At 33.0% G+C, this 28,000-nt stretch overlaps 1 protein-coding gene across 4 annotated transcripts; it reads right to left on the minus strand.

Annotated features, from left to right (window-relative positions):
- Positions 1-1,732: 1,732 nt before the first annotated feature.
- LOC123713613 (organic cation transporter protein) lies at positions 1,733-27,889 on the minus strand. Of its 4 annotated transcripts, none has more exons than XM_045667365.1 (4): positions 24,569-24,661; positions 14,451-14,545; positions 10,311-10,422; positions 1,733-3,733 (listed from the first exon to the last, which is right to left on the minus strand). In XM_045667365.1, exons 3-4 carry the CDS (start codon positions 10,367-10,369, stop codon positions 2,227-2,229), a joined length of 1,566 nt encoding a protein of 521 aa, XP_045523321.1. In that variant the 5' UTR covers positions 10,370-10,422; positions 14,451-14,545; positions 24,569-24,661; the 3' UTR covers positions 1,733-2,226. The 4 variants fall into 4 exon arrangements, with proteins under 4 accessions (XP_045523321.1, XP_045523319.1, XP_045523322.1 ...); XM_045667364.1 differs by lacking the exons at positions 1,733-3,733; positions 14,451-14,545 and adding exons at positions 4,174-7,612; positions 27,817-27,889 and having other exon boundaries at positions 24,569-24,838; XM_045667363.1 differs by lacking the exon at positions 14,451-14,545 and having other exon boundaries at positions 24,569-24,821.
- Between the last annotated feature and the right edge of the window lie 111 nt (positions 27,890-28,000).

The raw sequence follows: 28,000 nt of genomic DNA on the forward strand, positions 1-28,000 counted from the left end.
TATTCCAATTCTGTTACCTTTGGTACAGGAAATACAATTTCTAGGTTATTTTCACCTAAATATAGATAAAACTCTTTCTTAAGGCACACAATGTTTGTCATCAATAAAAATGTATATACATTGAATCTTATAAAAAACATCGTTTCTGTTTGTATTTATTAATAATTATATTCAAATAATTTAGCTTTTCTTTTGATTTTATAAATAATACTTGTGACAGGAACACTTTGGGTTGATATGAAACATTAATAATTTGATAAAAATTTTATATACTTTACCTATTAGGTCTATAAAGTCAATCTTTGTACTATGATATTTAAATTTTATTTATACTATTGGAAAAAAATCTATAAAATAATTTAACAATTTTACTATTAATCTATCAAAGAAATGTAAATTTATTTTTATAATCACAAGACAATTTCCAATTATTTAAACTAAGTTTTTATTCGAAATTCAATATCTACTTAGGGAGCGTTCAAGTATTACGTCACGCAATTTTTGGACATTCATGACCCATACCATCTGTATCTAATAGTAAAACGTTTCGTGACCACCCCCAGTGACTCTTTGTAACTAAAACATACCATTATGTGGTGTAAAGTACTGGAAAGTCGAAAATAATATTATCAATGACGCGTAATTCAATGCCCGCCCCGCATCGTAACCTTTTACAAAAGGGTTCCCCCCCCCGCGACCCCCCCAATTCTTTACGTAATACTTGAACGCTTCCTTATATATAATTTCAGAAAAATATATTCATCAATTTAGTTATAAGATCTTATTTATCACAAAATTTCAGCACCTTAATACTATTTATAACATAGACATTTGGTAATTGGTAACATAAGAGTTCATAAATATTGGTGAAATTTGCCATTCGACATTCTTTGTTATATAAATATAAAGCATATTTTCTGAATTGATATGTATCGTCAATTATTTACACTGCTGCTGTCAATGGTTTATTATATTCATTTATGTAATTCTATTGATATAGAAGATATATACTAACGTAATATCTAAATATAACTACATAAACACTAAAGTAATATGAAATGCAAGGTACAAGATAGTGGAATGGTGTATTTAACGAACATAACATATTGTTACGAAGACGGGTCGAATACAATGTTACTAGATTTTTCTACTACTTAGAGAACATTTCAGCAGGCTGTAATATGATTTCTGACCGTTTCAGGAGAGGGTCAATCACATATTAGAAAATTGTAATTTCCATAATGTTACCCTAGTTTACAGGAAGGTCAAACCTTTTTTCAGTCGGTTTCAGAACATGTGTAATAGAGTGGTGCAGTTTTCAGGGGACCCGTTTTCAGGCCTAGGTATACCCCTTTGATGAAGGAATATTCTAGACCAAACTTTCTAGGTGTGAGACAAGGAGGAAATGATACGAGAGAGAGAGAGCGAAGATCAGAACTTTCTCGAAACTAGACTGAGCACTCTAGAACGCCGTACGACAAGGACGGAACAACGTGCGAAAGAGACAAAGAGTGCGGACGTTCTAGAATTGTGCAATCGCTACTCAGTAGCAAGCCCGCCTAAAGAGTTCTCGAATATTGTTTAGAATTATTCCCAGGGATATATAAGCGAGCCGAAACGCGACTAGTCGCCTTTAGTTTGGAATGCGATAACAAAAGAGAAACACCGAAGTGATAAAGTACAGTGTGAAGTGTGCATAAGTGAAGTAATTAGTGACTGTGTTTTTGTGTGTTATAAGTGCATCTCTGCAATTAATTTGTGCCCATAAATTCCTCATTGATTTACCAAGAAATAAACCCTTGAATAAATCCACGGCATTTTCTATCCGACCCCCTAGCTCGTAACAATATTATCTTTTGTGCGTTGAATAAAAGTAACTGCTTAAGTGACGTTAAAAATAAAATAGTAAATAGTTTTATTTAACTTTATAATATATTTTTATTATTTAAGCCTCGTTATCTTTGAACTTTTACAAACTAATAACAACTAAATATTAGACATAGATAGATTTTAACCTACCTAAGAATTTGTCAAACGAACGAAGCACGTGTCTGTCCCGTACCCCAGTACAAATATAAGTACTCACTAAAGTGAGACCGATATATGGAATGACTTTCAAAAACAACTCTCTTACTGAATGATGAATTACCTGGATCAATTAATTTGGACAGAACGACTCAAATGTTTTCTCGTTCAATGTTAAGTAAATTTCAAAATATAACATTCTTAAGCTCCCTTACTCATATCACCAAGTGGAACCATTGCCTCTGAGGTCTTTTCATCAGCGGCATATGTTTTATTACTCTTTTTACCTAAGCAACTGCCGAAGCAGTTGTCGCCTCTGCCAAAGTTTTCGCCGTCATTAAGAGATTGCGGCATCGGTTGATTCATCGTCTCAGGCAAGAATAAACATAGAAAACCCGATAAGAGCGCTACGAATCCAAATGTCACTGCCGGTATTTTCGGGTTAAAAGAATCCAGTAAGGTTATTAATGGAGTTAGGGCTCCAGACAGCCTGGCGAACATAGAACCTAATCCTATCGCCGAGTTTCTTACTACGGTGGGGAATAATTCAGCTGAATAATTGTAAATAATTGCGAATGATCCAGCAATGAACAGTTTTCCACCTATAACTATAACGGTTGAAACCATAGAGCCCGATGGCAAAAATGTTGCAACAATACACGCACCTCCGCCAATTATCATCATAGAACTCATTAACGCTCTTCGGCCCCAAACGTCAAGAAAATATATGACAAATGCATAACTTGGAAATTCGACGAGTCCAAAAACGGCTGTAATTAAATAAGGATTTCCTTCAAGCTTTCCCGTACTGAGAGTAAGACCATAATAAACTAAAGAATTCGCAAACCAGGCTAAACAAATATTAATGGTTTTTATTCTTAAATTAGGAGTCTTAAATAGATCGATAAGACCGGCACTCTGCTCTTCTGATCCCTTTGATGCCTCGACTCTACCTTTAGAAACAAGTTCAGCTCTATCTAAAACTTCATCAGATTTATTACATTTAAGAGCTTTTTGCACGATGTCGACAGCTTCTTTGGCTCGTCCTTGTGCCCACAGCCATCGTGGCGATTCATCCATTATCCATATATGAGGAATTAATATCACACTATGTAATCCATATACAACTTGAAGAAGGACTCGATTGTCGATAAGTGCTCCCCAGCCGGCGACTAACATTATTCCCACAGCAAAGGCACATTGAAAGGCTACTCCACAGGTGGTTCGTTTCTTTGGACCAACAATTTCCATAGTCAATACAAACGCCGGAATATAAGCACCAGCAGACCCGAATAGTGCGTAGAAAAACGTACCAACTAAGAAAGACCAGTATTCTGGTATGAACGCTACGCCTACACCAAGAATCAATTGCAACACTGATGACCAGCAAAATACAGTCTTTCGTCCATATTTATCCGCTAATCCTCCTAAGTATACCGCTCCGGTGAATACACCCAACATGTAAATTGTTTGTGCTAAGGCTCCCTTCCACCTTTGGTCACAGACGAGATCCCATTCAATGGCGCGCGAAGAAGTTCTGTACTTTGAGTCATATACCCATTTGGTGCACGCTTCAGTATCGTTGTCTTCATTGTATACAAGGCAATTGTGTAGACCTCCAGTCAGAGTTAAAGGAATTGATTGCAGGATTTCTGTTGAGTTCCACGAGGCTATAGTTTCGTTCGTGTCCACACCTTCTACCCAGCATCTGAAATGAGATAATTTTCTAAGCAAGCAGTCTAAGGATTGAAATATGTTAATATCTGTAATTAATCATAATAATATACTCAACACTAACTGCAAAATTTGCTAATTATAACTTCATTGTTGGTCAAACCAAGTTAGGTCACAGTCCAGAAAGTTAAAATTAATACAAACGAGGTATATGAAAATGTATACAAAAATTTAAATCAATACAAACGAGGTATATGAAAATGTATACAAAAATTTAAATCAATACATAACTATTTTAATTTGAGCTTAAGCGGGGCAATAAAAACCACGTCTCACATGACAGACGCAATTAGCGATTAGCAATTGTTAAGAATTTAATTGACTAAGAAATAAGTGTTATGTATGAATGATTGATGTACAAATTTAAAAACAAATAATGAACGGCACTATAACTAAATAAATAAAATACTATGGTAATAATTAAAACTTTATTTAGAAAACAATGTAAAAAAATATGACACAGAAAAATGAATATTAAGGTAATCTTTACACAGTAACGTACGTACAAAAGCACCTTATCCTATTAATTTAGCAATCCTAAAACCCTGTCACAAAATACAATTTAGTTTTTCAGTCAAACTTTATGTCGATTAACCTTAATTACATAGGTGAGCGACTAACCAACATGGTAATATTGCATTCATAGATTCGCGTGTGGTAAGGCTTTTTTTAATTCTTAGATGAACACTCACCGTATATACCCTATAAATACAAAAATATCAAAGGTAAAAGTATTTTACGTATAATTTCCGCTATAATTAAATACTCATAACAATAATTGTGATTAAAAACTTATTACAGAAGGCAGTCTAGTTATAAGGCACAAATAATGGCAAACAGTTGGCACAGACTATAGATCACACTGACTATTAAGTTATAAATTAATCTTCAATTCATTTCAGTAGAATTGAGGACAAAATGCGTTAGTTTTAAATGCAGTATTCACCAATTATCCTGAATTGCAAATTCAGACTTAATTTGACTAGTTTTACCCTAGTACGTAATAATAAATTAGCACCAATACTTTCTTCTCAGAACAGAATTTACTTGGATAATTTAATAAACATATTTGATCTGTGGAAATAGATAAATGTACTTACTATAAATTTTTTATTGAATATCTAATGTAAAATCTCTTTAGAAGTTAACATTTTCTTTATGAAAAATGTATTATGCCCTTACATAGGTATATTTATGTTGCCCTGTTTAGTACGAAATTGTTAGAGATACTAAAAGCATACCTAAATATATACCTAAAGTTAAGATAAGAGTGAAATATTTAATTGTTTGTCACAATTACTTAAAATTAACATTCTATGTGAAACACTAGCATATCTCGAACACTTAAGACGCGAAAGATAATATTTTCAAACACCAAATAGTTTATAATTTACATACAAGTATTCCCAATAATTGATACTTATAAAATGAATACTTTGCCATTCAATTAAAAAAAAAACAATAAATATTAACACGTTGCCTACACTGTACAAACATATAAGCAAATTCATTAAAACCTGTTTCACTAAATAAACAATAATTACGTCAGTATACGCCAAACCTTTTTTAACCTATAACATTGTACCGAGAACAGTACAGAACTTTCGAGTAAATCGCAGCGTGATATTTGAATAAGACTTGATAACATGCAAGAAAATGATCGAATTATTCACTAAAACGGCCTAATAAAAAGTGGACTAGAGATGGTATAGTATTTTAAATATACATGAAATAAATATTTAGTTTACGTTTTATAATTGTTATTGAGCAAAAGAAAACAAATTATATGAAAAATATTAGGGCAGAATTCTCTTACAAACATTTTACACAGACGATCTTTTAATACGTACTGCAACCAGGCACTGTTGTACAGTCAATAACAACCTAATATTAAAATCCAGTCTAATTGTTTCAATAAGGACTAGATAGTAATAAAAATATAAATGCCAATTTCGACTTGTCTACTGACATTAGGTTTTTATAACTAGTTCCGCTAAACTATAACTTATACCTATTTAATTTATTGGAGGTTTTTAAGCTCGTAACTTATGTCACCAACCCTATAAACAATATGATACGTATAGCTTTTAAAGGTCTCAATTTGGAATTACAAAAACGTGTGCCTTATACCTGAATTATGTAAAATAACTATAAACACATGTATATTTAATTGGAAAATTTTAAAGGTAACCTTACTTTTCGAAAGTCTTTATAATAATTTTGAAATAAATATAACACTTCCAAGAAATACATGTATTGCTGCATAATTTCATATGTATTCTGAATTTTTGATGCATTTCGAATAAACATTTAAGAATACTTTAATGAAACTGGTGTCATTTGCGCAGCGTTAGTTTTAGGTTATTGTTTTTTCTCTCCGTCTAAAGGTACCATGGTTTCGGGTACGTCAACAGAATCTACACTCATGCGTCGTCCGCTACAATTAGTAAAACAGTTATCACCAACGCCGAACTTTTCCCCATCTTCTATTGACTGCGGCAAGTCTCTCCCAATTGTCTCGGGAAGGAAAAATGCCGAAAACCCTGATAATAAAGCTAACACTGCAAAAACAAATGTCGGTATTTTAGGATTCAAAGTGTCTAATAAACTTATCAATGGCGTCAAAGCTCCCGATACACTTGCGCACATACTTCCCAAACCAACACCGGAACTACGGATAACAGTAGGGAACAACTCAGCCGAATATTTGTAAATGATTGAATAGGATCCGGAAATAAATAGCTTTCCAATCATGACGACCACCGTCGCGGCCATGGATCCGTGCGGCAAGGCCACAACGGCAACGCAAGCAATTCCTCCAAACAACATCATTGCACTTATAAGCGCTCTGTGTCCAACGCGGTCTAGATAAAGCATAATAATCACATAGCTAGGCATCTCTACCACGCCCATAAGGAAAAATATAAAGTATGGATTTCCATTTAACTTTCCAGTGTTCAACGACAGCCCGTAATAAACAACTGAATTCGCAAACCAACAACCGCAAATTATCAAGGTTTTTTTGAGCATATTTGGTGACTTGAAAAGGTCAAGAGTTCCCGCCGCTTCTTCATTTGCATATTTGGCGTTCTTAGCTTTACACTGAGAGACTAGCGACGACGCGTCAATCGTTTCGGAAGAATTATTCATTTTCAAAGCCTTTTTAATTATAGCTACGCATTCACGGGCTCTGCCTTGCGTCCAAAGCCACCTTGGAGATTCGTCCATTAAAAACCAATGAGGTAAAAGAATAATCGCGTGCGATGCATAAACAATTTGTAAATAGAATCTATTGTCTATGAGATATCCCCACGCCGCAATGAGCATTATACCAATCGCAAACATAATTTGGAAAGTGACGCCACACAACGTACGCCTGCTTGGTCCTACGAGTTCCATAGTAAGTACGAATCCTGCGATGTATGAGCCGGACCCAAATATACCGTATAGAAATCGTATCGTTACAAACATATAATAATCGGTCGAGAAAGCTACTGAGGCAGCAAATATCAACTGAAGAATTCCCGCCCAGACAAAGACGGTTTTTCGTCCGATTTTATCACACAACCGACCGAGGACGATCGATCCAATGACGACGCCAAACATATAGGCCGTCTGCGCAGCTGCCCCCATCCAGCGCCTACTGCACACAAAATCCCATTCAATACCACGAGAAGAGGTAAAGTATTGTGTATCGTATACCCAAGATGTGCATTCCTCTAGGGTCTTATTTTCTCCGTATACCTTACAAGAATCCAGTCTTCCATGTTCATTCAATGGTATAGCTTCAAGAACCAAGGAAGAGTTCCAGGCTTCCGTATAATTAGAACTGTCTATTCCAGACAGGAAACACCTGAAAAATGACGACGAATGTTAATAATTAGCTGTATAAGATTTTGAAGGTGCAATTTTGAAGCTCTATGCTCTGTGCAATTTATTGAATGTATATTATTATTATGGCAATGATAAAACTATTTTTTAGAAGTCGTTTTTATTTTGTTTAACATGTGTAGAATTTGAAATGGAATAAGGAACGAAGAAGCATGCAAGAGATATGTTCACCAAATGTTAGTTTTATGGGTAAGCAATTCACAAGTTAATTTATTAAGCAAATTTGTTATCCTGCAGTAAATTATATAGCCTTAAGGAAATAATACTCACATGATATACGTCGTCGCTTTCAATCACATAGGGAACAAACACCAAAGCACACCGGAATGACTTAAAAAGCGGACTCCACAATCTCAAACCAAATTTCACATCTATTATGGTACATCATTATTATTTGATGTATTATAATAAAAGTATTATTTTTAACTATAAGAATGTTAAAATATTAGTCAAAGCCAAACTGGGAAGATATTATTTTAATATAAGGTATATTTACAACACGAACTCAAGGTCAATTTATAAATTAATTAATAGCCGACCATTGTATATATATAGAAGTAAACATAAATTCATACTAAAAGAAATTGAGACATTCCCATACGCGTTACATCAACTAGGTGATAAATATCAAAACTTATCAAGTATATTTCATGAATTCTGTCAGCCCACATAATGAAATGTCAACCATCCCAACACCCTAGACAAAGCTGCTGAAACATTGGTCTGATACACGTATACATAGGAATGCATGCGCATGTATAGTAATCGACGCTTTTTATAAAATTGTATAAATAACTGTAAAATGTGGTTGTAATAAAATTGAAATATTGCAATTAAAGGTTGTGGAACATGCGTTGAAACCTGTTCGACTGAGATACATTTATGGTAAGTTATTTAAAATTACATGGCTGACTTAAAAGTACCACAACAGAACGAGCTGTTAGCCAACCACCGTGGTATAGGTCCGAATTAAACGAGATAAAAGCCAGTTTGATCAAGTACTGAACGATTGCAAAACAATTTTTTGTTTTTTTCTTGTCTTATCTTTTAACCACTTATCCATATAATGTCCATAAATTGTGTTCGTTTTAGAACAAAGTCCCAAGCAAAATTAAAGAATTATCGCTGAATACATTCAAAGCTCTCGTTTTTTAATGTAATTGGATGTAAACGGGCGAATGAATGGCGAAAATTAATCAATAAATATATTTTTAAATTTGACGATTATTTAAATGATCCTAATCATTGGTATTGATTTACTCCAGTTGAAATATTTTTGACTGCTCTGCCTTAAAAACAATTTGTATGACACAAAACTTGGCGATTAATAACAGTGGCGGAGAATCTTTTACCAGTTCTTCCTGCCCGCTCTACGCCCTTAACTTGCGAACTGGTAGTAAATGTAAATTTAGAATAAATTTAACATATTTTCTGTTTACGTTGATAACTGTACTGGGTTACCTATATGAATAAAGTTATTTTGAGGTTAATATAAATTATTGAATATTAACATCATGGGACATTGTGTTTTACTTTCGTACGTAAATAATTTACAATCATTCGAATGAATAATTATACAGCATGTTCTGGTAGTGTTAAATTCAGATTATTATACCCCGATCGTGCGTACGATTCCTACCTGTATCAACAAATATGATAGTTGATAAATTTTACATTCTATGTGCGCTCATACACGATTTACAAGATCAATAGGTTAAACATGCAGTTGCTTCTGCTCTATGGCCAATGAGGAATATCATGCAATAATCGCGGTTTACAGCCCGCAAGTTCATGAATTGTCAAAAATTTCAAATGTTTCTGACGTAACTAATTTATTTGTCATAATGTAATCTGTGGTATTTTTAATTTTTTATTATCTTTTTTTAGTTTCTAATCAATGTTAAAATCTCGCCGAATATATAATGTGGATGACCTATTTTTAAAGGATTTGTGATCGGAATAGCAATCAGCTATTCTATTTTAATAATGTCACGTGAAGATAAAACTAGATTGTCATCACTTTATAATCATTTTTATCAGAAAATAAAACTTGAATACAATATAATTTCTCGCGATTGTTAAAACGCATTAGAATATTCCAGATATGCACATCCTTAAATATTATATACCTAACACTGCCGCTATGTTTATTCGTATAAACGGAATTTGTACGCTTTTCACCAATAAATAGCGTGAATTTAGCTATATAATATTTATGTAAATGGACTGTTATATAACGATTATTGTCAGTACCAAAAATCGATAATATATAATATAAGAAAACCAGCGGAAGTAATGTTAAAATTTCCCTTTATGTTAAAGAGGTTTGTATAAATGTGTAGGACTGTAAACCAAAGCCGGCCAAATACTATAAAATACCAGTATTATAACCAACATATCGCATCCTCGCAACAATGTCACTTTTACGATATTTAAGGTAAATAACAAACATTTGCCCTAGAATTGGTTCGATAATATCACTCTCTTATATATTGAGAACGTCTGTTGTAGTTATGTACGAATAACCATGAAGCGCTATTTTAAAAGCTTTCAGGGCGAGCTTTGTAAAAGTGATATTGCACAACGGAGATCAACACTCTTTGGTAGCGCAGATGATTTTAATATAATGGTCCCAATATACCCTATACAAGAATATTAACCTGTGCTCTGGTACTGCCGCCACCGTGACCAAGGACAGCATATGAAGTCCAGCTGTCATAGCCGCCAGGATGTGCAGGAAGAACTGGAACGCTTGGTACTTCCCGAAATCACCTGGAGAAATTAATTATTAAATTACTACCATTGGTAAATCTAGGGTTATTTATCAAATAGCGTGTTAATATTTCAGGTGTTTAGATGATTTCAAATCGGTAATTCCTAATGGAGGTGTATATGTTATTACAACGTTCAATTGTCGTGTCGTGTCATGCATTTAGAATTATTACGAACTTATCAGCTCGTTAGGGGCCTATCGGATGCAAGTAACGCTGTGTCAGCTAATTGTATGTTTTTTTTATAGATAGCTACTGAAACAACCAATGAACTGCGACAAACGAGCTGTCCCCATAGATTTGTTTTACTAGGGCTGTCAAGGAGAGATCGCTCGTAAGACTTTCCGTTGCCTTCTGCATCTTGATTGTATGGTACTCTTATCAAACTATTGTTTTTTTTTTATCCGTAAATAACACATTAGTTAAATGTACACAAAATACAATTTAAGTTTTATTTTATAGGCTAAATGTTATTTATGTACAATATAGGTTCAACATAATATTAAAAGAAACAAAACACAGTTCAATTGAGACAATACGGAAAAATGTTAACGGCTTCGATAGTCCTCTGCAACCCTTGTGTAAAATGAAATATTTTAAAAGGGAATTTTTCAAAACAAATTTTGAAATAAAAAAGTTATTCTTCTTTAAGTGCCTCTCCAATACTGGTGGTTGATCCTGAGCCAGATGCCATACGTGGCCCAGGTGAGCCATTTTTCGTTGTTTAATGTAATATAGTATAAGCTGTTTCAATTGTATTTTAAATCTTGATTCCTGAAGTTTGCAACAAGATTGTGTAAACACAATTATCTTAATGAGTTGTAAAACGTAAATAAATCTTGAGTAACACATTCCACATATGTTGTTGAATTATGTCTTATTTCCTTTTTATTATTATTGCATAATAATAATAAACTAAAAATAAACTTAATTTATAAGTCTTCCGTTCACTTTTCGAAACCCACTATCAAGCCTAGGTATTCGATTATGTCGAACTTCATAAATAAAATCATAAAAGAAGTATGACAGTCCACAGTACAAAGCAGAATTTTGCTTCTGTATAAAGGAGGACATCAAAGAATAGATAGAAACTAATATGGGTTATTTAAAGGATTTTTTTATAGATAGATCCAGATTTTAAAAGTTCCTAGATCCTAAAGGTTCAAACCGTTGTGTTCAAATTAATTTTCTATGCTCAAAGAACGGTTATACGATGAAGAAAAACGTCTCGAGGAACATGGCATGTGTGGATTTATACGTATTTGATTTTGATAAACGAGAATTATGGTTCGACCTGATTCGACTCTGAAGCTTACCCTAAGACCCAATGTTGACGACGTGTCGAAAACAGAACGCTTCACCAAAAAAAAAAAGTAAAAAAAAAATACAACTAAAACGTAGTTCATATGAAGTTGTCTGTGGTACTTGTCAACAGTGAATTACCTTCGTCTTAACTCTAATTGCTTAAGGAAATACCAATCAAACAGGTTAATTTTTGCTCAGTTTCTCAACAACATTTCTATTAATGCAATATTAACTTCATACATTTCAACTGTACCATAATTTATCTTATAAGTCGAAGAATGCGTTAATAAAAATTCTGCAAACTACCAAATGACAAATTGCATTTGGATGGATTAGCAAAAACAATAGAAATGCCTAAGTTATAATTTCACGTCTAATTATTGCTAACTGAATGTGTATAATCCTCGAATAGTATAAAGCCATCCTTTGATTATTTAATCGTTTTGGATTTGGATTACAAATGAAAGAGCGTATAATACCAGAAACTCCCACAAAAAAAGTTACACTAACGGAAAAATACAGAAACCGACCGAGTGTAGACATTTATGGAACAAACAATTACAGAAAATTAATACCCTACATATACCCTGAAAACAACACCGATTATCAACATGACATCGATAACTCAAGTTGTTTACGGGCTGTCAACTGTAACTTAGCTGCGCCTCCTACACTGCAGCCATCTTTAGTAATAAGAAGTGATTCAGTCTATTTGCTCCGTGTTAAAGTACTCATTTATCTCTTTTCATCATAGTGAAAACAACAAAATACGTGTTTTCATGTTTATTTTTTTTCTTTAATGTATAATAATAACATGACATTTAAGTAAAAGATTTTAAAAGTCGCTTTCAACCTAGATACTCGACATTTGTCGAAATCAGTTCCCATTTTTACTATTAACCACCTAACGGCTGTTCTTTTGACTTTGACAGACGTCATAAGCAAAATGTACCTATATCACCTGACATTTCAACATTTTCTTATTCTATGTTTTACTGTTATGTCGAAGTCGCGCGATGTCGTTATCATTGATTTTTTTTTCTCTCTGGTTATTCTTGATTATGTTTTGACAAACCTTTTTTTCAGATACGCTTTTTTTATCTATAATAAAAAGCCGTTTGAGTTTGAGAGTCGCTCGTTTAACTGGGTGATTCAGAGTTTTAACACGATATGGATACAAAATAACATGTTATTTGTACGTATTGAAAAAAATATAGTATATCAATTACGCATTGTAAAAATCATAACTGTTTTCTTTACCAAATCTTTGGACATTTGATATTTGTTATCATTTACGTAAATAGACGTAAATTATGAGGATATTGAGTAACTGACCGTAATCAACCACTTACACAATTTGCGAGTGACGAGCGCACATACCAAGTCCGAAGACATGAAAATATATGGTATTATGGAAGTGACATATTGTCATAGTTACGATATTTTTGAGTTTATTAAGGTTTTCCAATTAACAATTTTTAATTAACATTTTTGATATTAATAAACTTATTAAAACTTGAAACTTTCAAAACAACATGTGACTAATATTTATTAAAATTATTCGATAATAGAACTCGTCATACTGAGCTGTTTAATATCCCTATATTTCTATATTTTGGTACAACTATGCTCAATATAATATACTTACATGTATTTAAACTATATAATAAAGAGTAGGTACGCGAGCGTTGACTTTTCCCACAATATCTCCAAACATCTTTTCGAAGGAGATAAGCAAATCAAATGGATTTTCAAGATCACATTAAAACGCACACACACTTACACACACACACACACACTTACACATTGAACATCCCACACACACCTTAATCAATAAATTATTGTTTTTATTAGTACAGATTGTTCTTCGTATATATATGGTCCAATCCGTTTTGGCTAAATTTTAAATTTAAAAATTGTATAAATTATGATTAAATAAAGCTGGTGGATAAACTGTTAAATTTATCCACAGCGAACATCCATTCATCCATTTAGCGAACAACTGTTTTTTTTTATTCCTTTTTTTTTGTATGAACGAAAGGAATTTGGAGCGCGGTTTGGAGAATGAAAACTTTAATATAAACTATTCTTACCAACTTTACAAACTCATAAAAGGTAAATTTTACGATTACGAACATTTAGCAAATCCAATGTTTTCAAGCACAAACAAATGATTTCCAACACATTAATGTCGTGCGTCGTTATTAAAAGCATATTTTATAGCACATTATTTTATGAGACAGTATTAAAATTGTCAGTTTTGCATGTCAGACAAAATTTCATTCAAGCACCTCGAAGAGAGATTTATTTTCGGCTCAGTGGAAGCTTTCTATTTCGCATTGTCGATCTAAGAATACTTAGTTCATTGCCCTGTATTATCTACTTTTACAAAGACTATATTGCAAGTCTAAGATTTGAAACATTGTTGTTGTGACTTGTCAAAATTTCGCGCTAATTTTCAGCTCTGAATATATATATATATATATATATATATATATATATATAGAAAGATTTTAGTAACTCACGGTTATAAAGATTTTTTACAATCTAAATATGTAAAACATTCAACAGAAAAATATAATCAATCTATTCAGAAGAGATTTTTATTATTCTCATCTGATTCGAAATTGATACTCTACGCCTGAACTTGATCTACTGTTTCAATAAAAGCCTTAGGTTAATAAAACCTTATTTGTATATATAACAAATAACAATATGTTTTACATTTGCCTGTGTTATCATAACTGCAATGCGCAGTTTTTAAGAGCTCATCTGTCCTCTTCAAATAAGTGTCGCGTTAGCGTGTCAATGATTTACACCTAGAAACAGACATAAATACATTTTTTTTTACACTTCTTAGTAACAACATAGAAATCGACTAATATATTTCAACTACATATATACTTACTTACAAAGTTAACGCCTCCAAGACAAGAGAATTAAAATAAATTTACATACTTTAATTACTTAATATACATAACATTGGCTTTGGGAAAAGTTACGCTAATAAATAAACGGAATAATGAGTAAAACTGTTGTTGTCAATCATGTTTTTGATAATACGAAACATATGTTGCATTTTGTTTAATAAATTTACGAGCTTGGTACCACATGGATTACACGTGGCACAACGCAGCTGTATAAATCAGCGCCAATGAAATACAGAGATTGACTCTCGGATATATATACTCATACATACACATCAAAGTATGGCGGAACGACAACTATAAAATAATTTGCGGATTTATTCACATAATACTTTAGTTTAGATGATGAATGTTGTTTACATATTATAATCATGATGTAAACATTGCGGTTTTAAGAGTTAATTTTTAATTACAAGAGATTATAAAATTACCTATGACAAACGAAGAAAATTTTCCTCTAGCACTGGCAATATATTCTCGCTAAATTTAAACGTTAGTACGCTGTGCCAAAAAAGCACCAGCTCTGCGGTTCCTCCATTGTCTATGCTTGTAAATTATGACCATAAATTGCCAAAATTGACATTGAGACATTTTATGCCTTTCTTTAAACAACGAACTATATACCTTACTTATACAAATTTAAAAGGCCACATAAACTTCATTAAAAAAATCACTGTAAATCTTTGTAACGATAATCCTTATTCAGTGTTTTTCATGCAATAATCTTGATACTTAATACTGAAACGACCTTGGCCTAGTAATCGATTTATTTTGTTAGATAATCTTGTTTTATGTTAGCCTCATTAATTAAAAATACCGATTTGGAACGTTTGGCACAGATTATAAATATGATGAATCAAGAACAAAAAGTATCTTCTCTACATATTAATTAATGATTTATATGAAATTTAAAAATAATAACATCTAAGGCTAACATTATTAATAAAAATTAAATTTCACTATTCAAGTACTCTTCCGTCTTTTTGTCAAATTATGTGTCCCTGTGATGAAAAGGAAAAGGTATTTTTTTCAGTTAAAATAATGTATTGGCATGTTCTAGAACGCGGTTTGGTCTAAGAAAAAGACAAGACCTAGCTTATTATCATACAATTATACGTTTTAAGTAGGAGCTAGCGAGCCACAAAAAATAATTTAATTCTTAACAAAAAAATTAATCGGACTCCAAAATTATTAGTGGATTGATTTTTTGGGTATTAACTATATTTAATACTTGGCGTTGACATATCGAACGACGTTCAGTTTCGCGGTCATTTGGAGGGAAAGGCTAAATTAGCCTCCAAAAAGCTTGGTGTGCTCAGCAAGGCGAGACGGTACTTCACTCCGGGCCACCGCGTGCAACTCTATAAAGCGCAAATACGGCCCCACATGGAATACTGTTCTCACCTCTGGGCGGGGGCTCCCCAGTACCAGCTCCTTCCACTTGACCGTATCCAACGAAGAGCGGTTCGAATCGTCGATGACCAATCCCTCTCCGAGCGGCTCGATCCTTTGGCGTTGCGTAGAGATGTGGGGTCACTCTTCATCTTCTACCGCATTTACCATGGAGAGTGTTCAGAGGAGTTGTTCGGATTAATACCTGCAGCTGAGTTTCAGCATCGGACGTCGAGGCAAAATACAAAATTCCACCCGTATCACCTCGACGTCCGACGTTCCACGACTGAGCGTTTCTCAAGGCAATTTTTGCCGCGCACCACCGCTATGTGGAACCAGCTGCCCACTGAAGTATTTCCGAACCAATTCGACTTAGGGTCCTTCAAGAAAAGAGCGTACAAATTCATAAAAGGCCGGCAACGCACTCGCGAGCCCTCTGGCATTGAGAGTGTCCATGGGCGGCGGTATCACTTAACATCAGGTGAGCCTCCTGCCCGTTTGCCCCCTATTTTATAAAAAAAAAAAAAAGCATTGATTGGGGTTGTACTACTAAAATTTACATACATACATACAAATGTTAATTAGTTTAGGATATTAAACGAACTACATCGAAGTTACAAACAAAAAGTCGGGGTCAATATCGGTATTAGAAGATAGAGAATACGGGTATGTAAAACTCTCGTCATTTTTGCTGTGGGATTACGAAAAAAATAAATAAATAAATAAGTCAACGAAAAAGTTAATGTAAATTGAAATTCCAACGAATATTGAAACATAGCAATTGAGTAACTGTGTATATTATAATTATGGTTATTTAAATATACACACATAGATATATAATAATAGATAGATAAAAGATATTTGAATAATATAATATTATATATAAATAAACCAACTTTATTAAGGTATATTACATTTTTATTGCGTTATATTATCTAAATCCGAATTAAATCAGGTCTCGATCAAGTGAAAAACGTTTGAAATTTGAAAACTTCTTAATTTGTGTATAATATAGGCATTATAGTGTACATATGTATAAATTTACAAAACTTAGGGCACTTTAAAGACAAATATTTTTTAAACTTACACCTTAAAAATATATGAAAAAAAACGAAAGTAGTACCACAGATAACAGTGCGTAAGTTACAAATTTGCTACTAGGTGTACCTTATCGCTTCATGTAAAGAAATTAAGCCTTGATAAAAATATCTATATTAATTTACCTTCACTTATCGAAATATTAGGTCCTTACATATGAAATTGGCGTATTTCGTACTGGCCACTTTAATGTTCTCCTCTTTGGTAAGGAATTCCAAATTCAAATTTGTACAGCTATTTACTTATGTATCTGTGCTTCGGTGACCGTGATTCATTTGTTTTTTTCTTCTGTTTGCGTCAATCATTTTACAAAATGGAAAACTTAAAGTATCGCATTATTTACGAGTACGAGTTCCGCCGTGGCACTAGTGCTGCGGAAACGACTTGAAGGGTGAATGATATGTATGGCGGTCATGTTGCAAAAGAAAACACAGTTCGTTTTTGGTTCCAACGTTTTCGTTCTGGAAATTTCGACCTGCAGAACAAGCCCCGTTCACGGCTTGAGACCCAAGTTGATAATGAAGTATTGAAGGCTATTGTGGAAGCGGATCCATCGCAAACCACGTCCGAGTTAGCTGCAGGCTGCGGTGTTAGTGATAAAACTGTTTTAATTCACTTGAAGCAAATTGGGAAGATTAAAAAGCTTGAAAGGTGGGTACCTCAAGATTTGACTGAAGCAAACCGGCAAACGGGCGTCGACTGCTGTGTTACATTACTAAACCGGCACAATAATGAAGGTATTTTAACCCGAATCATTACCTGTGATGAAAAATGGATTCTTTACGATAATCGGAAGCGCTCAGCGCAATGGTTGGATCCTGGCCAGCCAGCCAAATCCTGCCCCAAGCGAAAATTAACCCCAAAAAAGTTACTTGTAAGCGTTTGGTGGACTAGTGCCGGTATTGATCATTGCAGTTTTCTCAAATCTGGCCAGACTATTACGGCTGATGTCTATTGTCAGCAATTGCAAACCATGGAAAAGCGGCTAAACAACCTAGGCTGGTCAATCGCTCGACGCCACTGCTACTTAACGACAACGCTAGACCACACACTGCACTACAGACGGCTACCAAATTAGAAGAGCTTCAATTGGAATGTCTAAGACATCCTTCGTACTCCCCGGACCTTGCTCCAACAGATTACCATTTTTTTCGAAATTAGGACAACTTCTAGCAAGGGAAAAAAATTAATTCTGATGGGGCAGTCCAAATCGCCTTCACAGATTTTATTCATTCCCGTCCGACTGGTTTTTTTAGTAAAGGGATCAATGAACTATCTATGAGATGGCAAAAGTGCATAGAAAACAATGGTTCATACTTTGATTATTTAAAAATATTCGACTTTTTGTTCCTCCGATACAAAACGCCAATTTCATATGCAAGGACCTAATATTAGTATTATATTGTAAATGTATCGTTATTAAGAAAAACATTTTTTTTAATAAAAATGAAAAATTTATAGCTGATAAATTGTCAAATGTCTGACTAGATTACACAAAACCTGATTTTTTATCTTATCGCAAATTAAACATATTAAAAAACTTTTACGTGATAATTAAAGTACATTGTAATCTATTTTTATTATAGTAGTGATGCTACAAATATGTAGATTATATTAATATTTAAGTTTTAGTCAGCCCTATCCGTCTTTCACTTTTAATCGTGTTATATAAGTGAAATTACTTTTATTCCGTCACAATTGTATAACAATAATAACTCTTAAAAGGCCGCTATTTTCTTTTTATTTATAAAAAACCTATTGAAGCAACGTTTTTACGCTCTTTTATAATTTAAAATCTAATTTAAACTACTTTTTCATAGACAATATTTTCTTTCCACCATAGAGTAAACATTACTTGAAAGAATGAAAAATATAAAGAGTCCAAGACATTTTTTTCTTATGAATTAACGGTTGTTCACTCACTTTAAATCACACGTCAAGACTCAGTCATTCGCTGTAATGCAGCATTTTTAAATACAGTACAATTATTAATCTGCAATGAGTGACAACTTAATGTAATCTCAGTAGGCCCGTTACAGGTAACACTTTGAATTTGTTATAAAGTAATATGAGGTGAGGCTATTCAATAGAATATTTTGGATGATAAAGAAAATCTGACGTGATTATTAGAGCGTGACCTTGGTTTTACGCAACAAGATAGCGTAAAAGCTATTCCCTTTCTATTATAAGATATAATTAAAAATATATGTTTAAGAATATCGAACATTTATAATAAGAAAAATATTAAATAAATTACGATCATTTTTAACAAATTCCAAGGAAATGTTTTACCTGTTAAATTTAATCATTTGTGCCGATTTATGACTTGGGTCTCTTGGATTACGGTCGTGAGACTCGAGTTCTACAGCCATATCAGTAATAGTTAAAGTCATAAATATTTTATAGGTTATCTGCCATGCGTTTTCTAAAGAAATATTAAGTATTACAACTATTAGTATTACAACTGCATTGCGCATACCTTACGGGCAGGGTCCCGACAGCCCGGCTTAGTGCGGGAGGATTGGTATGGGATTCGCGATTGTACACCCACTAAATTCCCAAGGCGCCACTAACAATCGCCTTAGACGGGATGCGTTAACAGCAGAGCCTTATCCGCTTCCCGACATGCGATGCGGCGGTACCGTCTCTTCTCCACGTCCATTGATAGTTTGTAAAGGTACTAGTAACCTTCGCAGACCGGACCATTCACTTTCACTTTATCTAGGGGAGATCAGGTCCAGTACATGCAGGCATGAATCACCATCCCTTAATGATTCGATGCGTTCAAAACATCCTTGTTTTGAACGCATGGAAACCTGCTCTCCCGCTTGGGTAATGTTATTTATTTAATATTTGTTAAATGTATTAAGATGTTTAGAAGTAAAATTTTTGATTTCGTCTAAAAGTTAACATGGCTTAATAAATTCCAAAAATGACCTAGTAAATAACAAAATGTGTGTAAACATGTATATACTTCAAATTACAACAATCGTTAAAGTAACATTTATAATATTTTATACCGTTGTTGACATTATTCGTGCCAACTCGACTATAAGGTTATATTACCCCAGACGGGCGTATATTGGTTGTTAAGGATTTATGCACAAATAACATTTTCTATTTATATGATATATAAAAGTAACATACATTTATTAACTAGGTTTAAGACCCTTGATCCGCAAATGGGCCATCGGCCATGTTTGTGTATATTTCGTTGGTGATTCGGATTTACTAGCGTATTAGACCTTTGTTAGATCCTCGGAAAAATAAATAATTGATGTAACGAAATGTTGCTTGCTTTTATAAGACTCATATCGTTTGCCCATGCGCCATAATTACGGAAGACAGAAATAAGAATCTCAGGATTTTTAAGCAAATATAAAACAAGTCAAAAGTTTTCGGTAATTGTGACACTAAAGACTCTATTTTAAAAAGCATCGTCAAGTGGCTCATTACGCAAGGGAACTTACACCACGATAACATTGTCCTTTATTTACCCAAGATGAAAAGGTTTAATAAAAACTGAATTAGATTAAAGATAAATTAACATTTTATTTGTAATTTGTTGCTTTGACGAACTGTTATAAATCACGGAATGACTTAAATGTCATTATACTGACATTCAAAGTACATATATGTTTATAATTACATATTTACTTATCACGTGAATTATGGTCTGGTAAAGTTTTGATTAAGTCAAATGCTATTAATTGATAAGCCTAATAAAAATATAAATTAAATTAAAAATAAATCAATGGCGCTACAACATTTTTAGGTCTGGGCCTCAAATTTCTGTATCTGTTTCATGATCATTTGTTAATTGTATAGGCAAGTAGGTGATCAGCCTTCTGCGCCTGACACACCGTCGACTTTTTGGGTCCAAGGCAAGCCGGTTTCCTTCACCGTTCGAGCAAATTAATGCGCACATAGAAAGAAAGTCTATTGGTGCACCAGCCCGGGATCGAACGGCCTCAGGGATAAGAGTAGCACGCTTAAGCCACTAGGCTAACACTACTCAAAAAATTAAGATTAAGCTAACCTTCGATTATACTAATAAAAGAATTAGAAACACGTTGAATATATTATAACAATAAGACATTTAAACATAGTATTGATTAATTTATGCATCGGTACCAAATCTTTAGATTTCGTAACAATTATTTAAAAACATTTTTATACACAATAATATTTGTATTACATACGTCTCTACTAGTATATAGTCACTTTACGGTGCAGCGTGACAAATTTTAGAACATGCATAATAGTTTAGTAGCCTTCATAATATTTTTCACGGATATTTAGTCATGAAACATTGGCTTCGTTCGTGGAAAATGCACTCAAATTGTGGGAATAATATACAACCTTTTATAATTGCGATTAATGAAGTTTTTTTTGCTCAATGGACGGTAGCTCAATAATGAACACGGTGAGCACGATAACACCAGGAGAGGGCAGTCTGTTTTTTTTCTGTTCAGCGTGTCGACGAGTCCTTCACTTGAGCGGTGTTGGTACGAACGAACCACGACCTTTTTTTTCAATGAAGTAGTCTAACAAATAAGGGGTGTCTTTAGGGTGCGAATATTCAATAAATATTTTATTTATGTAACATTACGCGTGGTTTTCAGTTTTGAATCAAAATGGCGCATTATCATAGTATATTCCTAATACCGTTTCCTGTGTTATATTCATATCAATGAGAGGTCAAGCTCTAGTTTCGTCTTAGTTGATAATAGATATCAGTTATTAATATATATATGTATAAGCGTCGATTGAACACTGCATAGATCTTAATTAGAATTTTAAGAAATGTATATTATTTACGCAATCTATAGGACAACCCGACGATTATTATAAATACAGGAGTTGTACTAAGACCGCCCCACATTGGGGCATAGAACACATTTCTGCTTCTGTTTTATGGATTAACACGATAAAAAATGTAATAAATTCTTATTATAAATAACATTTTCAGGTCATCTTTCGGCACTGAAGTTTTAAGACAAGCTGTGTAAAGAATAGTATTACATACTTCTGTCACTGAGCAAATACATTTCTATAATATACTGTTGTTATTATGTTATTGTAGTTGTATTTTAATAGGCCGGCAATGCACTCGCGAATGTATTTGGGCTTCGGTATCACCAATTTATGGTTAGCCTGTCTGTTTGCCTGATGTTTTAATAAAAATTAAGTATTCTGTGGTGTTGATACTTTTGGACCTTGATTTTAAACATTATGATAATAAAGGTATTTACGTTTTTTTTATTTGTATCAAATACTGACTATGTTATAGCTTTGTAAAGGTATAGTAAATTTGTTCCTAAATAATAAAACTAAGTAGTTTCTTTAGCACGTTAATCAAAAATCTGTGCTTTGTTTAATTAGATTTTTATTATTTTTATATATAAAAAAACAAGTGTGTGATTGCTATTTTCTAATCCTTGGATTCAGTAACGTTTAACGTGAATGTGAAAATTCTATAAATTTTTGAAGTAACGTAATGTTGGACCGCTAGGCTAACCTAACACACCATTACCATTGAATTATACGATACACTTAATAATTAATATATTACAAATTATTCGTAAACAGATTATAGTTTCTCATTTCCGCGTAAACGATATTTCTTAGTTGTAAACTTTGCGGCACGACTCTAACGGAATTATTTCAATAAACATTATCAGTTGTGACGTTATAATGTTGAATTTAAATGCAAAATAACTTAAGAATGCTTAAAACCAAATACTAAAATTATACAAGTAATTTAAAATTAATTAAATACTGTTTCCAAAAACTAAACACATTTTAATTGTGTTATTGTAACGTGTGTAAACATCAATAAATACGTTAATATATGTAGGTAGGTATGAAAAATGACAGGGAATGGAAAGGCAATTTATTAGAACTTTAAATCAATCACTGATTTTGTTTTATGATTATTATTGTACTGCATGTTAATTGACATAGATTCTACGCATTTGTTTGCTAAGCTGTTTTAAAACTAACCTAATTTATTATTACATCCGCCAAATTGAAAATACTATTTTTGTAATAGATAATCTTTAAAATTATATTATTCATCTGTAATCTATTATTTGTCAAAAATTCAAAATCATTAATTCATATAGGTAACACAATGAGCACCTACTACCGCCAAAAAAGGAAATGTATATGAAATGCTTCTAATTTAACATTATTTATAACAGTTATACTTTAGAAAATATTACCAGCTGTCATTTTGGATACAAAAATACTCGTGTTTGTGATTATATACTAATTAATAACCTATATTAAAAAAATATTGTATATAACAATTTTTATTATATATTCATACTTTCAATTAACCTTGAATTTGTAATTTATAATAATGTCACTGTCACATGTCACATTTTAGCAAATCTGTGCTATTCCATTATTATAATGTTGAACAAAAAACGACAAAAACTTGTTCAAACTAGTTTTAAATTTAAATACTAATACTTTGTATTATTGGCGCTTAGAATACAAAGTAGAATATTAATTTTGTTTAAGATACTAAGTATTGTGTAAACAGTTTTCAATGCATTAACTAAAACCTAATGGTCGACCCTTCTTGGAATTGTTGTATGGATACTGCTATTGTTAGTATGCTTTCAATTTTAAATTTATACGTAGTGGAATTTGTTTGTAGTGTTTTTGTAACCAATATTGGACCGATTAATTATTAACATTTGGTTTCGTTGTTCGGATATTTATATCCAAAATATAATTAAGAAATGCCGCCAGTGATAAAAAAAACGTATAAACTACACAAAATGTAGAATGTTTCCAAATCAACTATACCTGTGTGTTGTAAGCAATAACTGATATTAAAAATATATAGCAGTAAAAGATCTAGTAGGATAATAAATGAAGTTGACTTTCAAAATATAACTTTTTACTTTAATGTAAGAAAAATAATGAACAATTTAAGGATTTTTTTACAGTCATAAGTTTGATTGTAATTATATATTATTAGATTTTAATAGGTATCATAATATTGTCTATATAGTATGTTTTGGCCGGTAAAACATGCAAATCCCAAAAAAATATGCGCATACTTCGGTCAAGTCTTGTAGTTTTTATTCGTCATCAATAATTAGTGGCAGCTAGTTAACAGTATTGTTTAACTTTAAGTAAATTGCTTCTGTGACCCTGAATACGTAATCAAGCATTGAACGTGGACAATAAATAAATAAGATCATTGATGTTAATGATGAAAAATAAATACAATTAATTAATAAATAGCAATAGTAAAAACACTTATGTACCAATATCGTCGTCTTAAAATATTAACCATAAAACATTACTTGCAAAAATGAAAGTTCGAATGACCGTAATATTAAACCAAAGCGTTCTCCTAACATATGACTGAAGAGATATATAAAAACTCTTTAAAATACTCACCAAGCTTTCCCATCATCTCCTCAAGGGCGTGTTCCTTATCCATGATTGCTTTCCCGGGTATTTTCAATTCCTGTTATCACATGAACAGTAAACACGCCTGGCCTCTATGGCGGCGGTGGGACGAATGAACGTTTATCGACAGTCGTCGTGCGGCGCTGCTCGAAAGCTGCCCCTTATCTACTGTCTTTGACAACATAACCTTAATAAATCCACGTGTTTTTCATGATAACGCTGAAGTTCAGGCGCCGTTATAGGGGTGTCCTAATGTACCTAAAAAATTTAAAGTATTTGAATAATTATTACATCAAACATATTCACTGAATTAAAAACAGTATTGGTCTTTACACAATGTATCATTAATTACTAAATTTAATTAATTTTATAGATACACAGCGAATTGCAATTTTGTAAAATTATGTATAACTATCGTCGAAGCAAGTGTTGTATGGCCCTATATTATTTTAACGAAATGGTTTTTTGAGCTTCAGCAAAAGTGATAAAGTTGCCCTTGACTTAACCCGTTAGATTACATATCGGTGACGGTGTGGTTTGTGGCTTAGTGTAAACTCTAAGCATAAATTTAACAAGACACGAGACATGTTGTAAACAATCTATCGAACATACGAGACGCAGTTAAATTTAAAATTATGAAAGGAATTTACCGTTTGGCTTGAGCGATGGATAGTATAATATCAATTCTAGACGATGAATATAAATCATTTTTCGGGTTGCCTAGAATAGTGCTTATTTGTGAAATTGTAGCCGTTGCTTTAATTCCTATGTTATAATGTTTGCAGTAAACTGTTTAATAAATCATTTTTAAATAAATACAATACATATAATTTGTATTTACAATTTTCATATAGGTAGATACTTATTCGTTGAGCCAGGAAAGCACCAGCTTCTGGGTCACCGGTCCTATATATCTACCAGGCGCCAACAAAATCGAAGTTGGAGGAATGACTCTTATATTTGTGCTGTTTATTGTTTTCTGGCTGCTCTGCAGCTGCCCCAGATTTTCGATTGTCCGAAGAAGGTGAGATGGGGCGAACGTGTCCACCCAAGTAGTTTCCCATACTGTAGCCATTTTCCAAGAAATCAACGACATCCCATCCTGCCGCTTGCTGTCGTTGTTGCCAATGTCAAAGCGCGGCGTGGCCAGAAGAACGACTTGCACTATTTTGGCAATGTATGGCAAGGGACACTTATGGGGACTATATATGGGCACTCCTACGCGGAGGCTGATGGCAATGCGAAGTGATTCAGGGTCCAAAAGGATGCCATAGCCGGGTGCCTTTGGCGTAGTATAAGCATTACGCCAATAATCGGCTTCCCTAGGCTCCACAGCCACCAACCTTGCGCGGACTGTTATTGAAATGTGACCTTTTTGATTTAAGATTTGCAAAGAGGAGCATCCCAGCTCCTTTGAAAGTTGACGCTAGTAGGCAAGCTCAAGCCTGGGTTGGGCCTGTTAAATCCGCAATCTCGTAGTTTGTAGAATGAGATCCAAAGATTTTACCTACCAGACTGCTAAATTTGTGAACAGATGAGATAAACGCTGGAAGAGCTACACTTGTAATGTTGCGTACTCCTAATCCGTCAAAGCGAATAAAAAGCAATGTTTTATTCCAAGAAGGTGTTTCGAAACGAACATTTATAATACATTACAAAGAAGTTTTTAAAGATTATCCAAATCACTTAATAAAACTAAATGATTCCATGGAGGGCTACAGCGAAGTACATAAGTTAATTTGGGAATAAAAAGGCAGAATTTTAAAATGACAAGTGCTGGGTGTGCGGTAATATACAAAAGACTGTGAAAAAGATCTTTAAATTTTGATACTATCAAATAAATGTATTCTTCAAAAGCTTTTTTGAAAATGGGTCCCCAAGGCGAACAGCGATTTTTTAATTTTATATTTGAGGCTAAGGTATTAAGATTTTTTATAAAGCATGATTAAATTATTGAAGCCATTTCAAATACACATTACTTTTATACTCAAATTTGTATCTTATCAGTAATTAAATAGGAAAAGAAAAAAAGAAGCGTAAAAAAGATTAAGAGAGAAATGGAGCCAGTTGGAGGAAGCCTATAAAAGGTCCTTGAAAAAAATATAATTATGTGAACATTATTATTTTTATACACATTAAATTTGTACAATAAACTTGAATTTTAATAGATGGTAGTATAGTTCCTTGGTGAGTAAGAACTATTAACAGTCGTTATTTATTCACGTTAAAAATCTGTGGGCCTCAGATTGGTATCTGTGGCGTGATCATTTGTTTTTTTTCTAATAAGCCTAACTAGTAGCCTTCTGTGCTATACGCCGTCGACTTTGTGGGCCTAAGGCTTAATGGTTTTCTCACGTTATTTGATATCCATATAAAGCCACCAGGCCAACACTGCTCCTTATATTAATAAGTAACATTAGTTAAATTATATGTCTAGATAATATAAGTAGTAAGTGCTATGTTGTAATGTAAATGATAATGTTGGTTTGAATTGCAAAACATGTCCAACTACCCGGCCATTGACCCCTAACCAAGCTACAAATATAGCGATGTTATAAAAATCTCTTTAAAAAATTCCGTTCTAGGCGAGATATACTATTACTAATACGCAATCAGATACCACCTACATCCCAATGTTATCCTTATTATATAAATTGAGATTGTTACCGAGTTTATTGATGTGACTTATAATTTTGTGTTTATTTTCTACCATACACAGCGATGTTTTCCCAGAAGTACATTAATTATTTTTGTTCCGTATTAGAACTATGAAACAATAATAGTTGCTCCTTTTAACTATGTTAGTCTATGCTGTGTTTTTTTAACTCATACTGCTAATCATTCACTGAGCATCACTGTAATGTCTTATAATATCTTCGAAATATTACTAAATCAATATTTATACTCCGTCTGGTAATTTTAAACGAGTTTCAAGATTCATCTAACCAGTTTAGTTAAGTATTCATATTTTGATTTTGTTGTTTATGTTGTGCTAAAGTCTGAACTGTGCCTTTATTTTCTTAAAGTTACTAAAATAAACTCCACTAAATAAACCGTCACGAGGTAACATTTATAACGTTGCACAACATTGTAAATCTAACATCATAGAACATTGGAGATAGAACTTATGAAAATTATTGACTTAAATAGTGTTCATTGCATACACGCCCTAATAAAAATAATAAATATATCAACGCTAAAATAACAGTTTCACACATATCAATGCCAATACATACCTGCATCCTCAAGGAAATCTCCGATTCTGAAGATTTTTATTAAAACAATACAACGGTAGCGCGGAGTTTGTGGTCGATATTCGTAAAATATTTATTGATAATCTAGTTAGCCAAGAAAATGACGTAACATCGGTTGAAGACCTTTAATAAGATTAAACAAAGAAGATAATGACCACAATGTCAA

Source organism: Pieris brassicae, chromosome 8 (genome assembly GCF_905147105.1).
Source record: "Pieris brassicae chromosome 8, ilPieBrab1.1, whole genome shotgun sequence".
NCBI lineage: Eukaryota > Metazoa > Arthropoda > Insecta > Lepidoptera > Pieridae > Pieris > Pieris brassicae.

Excerpts from the sequence above, each read along its gene's own strand:
- LOC123713613 (XM_045667363.1), bottom strand. The coding sequence starts at position 24,611 with ATGGATAAGGAACACGCCCTTGAGGAGATGATGGGAAAGCTTG. Across the intron at positions 10,423-24,568 it reads GGAGATGATGGGAAAGCTTG|GTGATTTCGGGAAGTACCAA; the intron begins GTGAGTATTTTA and ends TAATTTCTCCAG. Across the intron at positions 3,734-10,310 it reads GCGGCAGTACCAGAGCACAG|ATGCTGGGTAGAAGGTGTGG; the intron begins GTTAATATTCTT and ends ATCTCATTTCAG.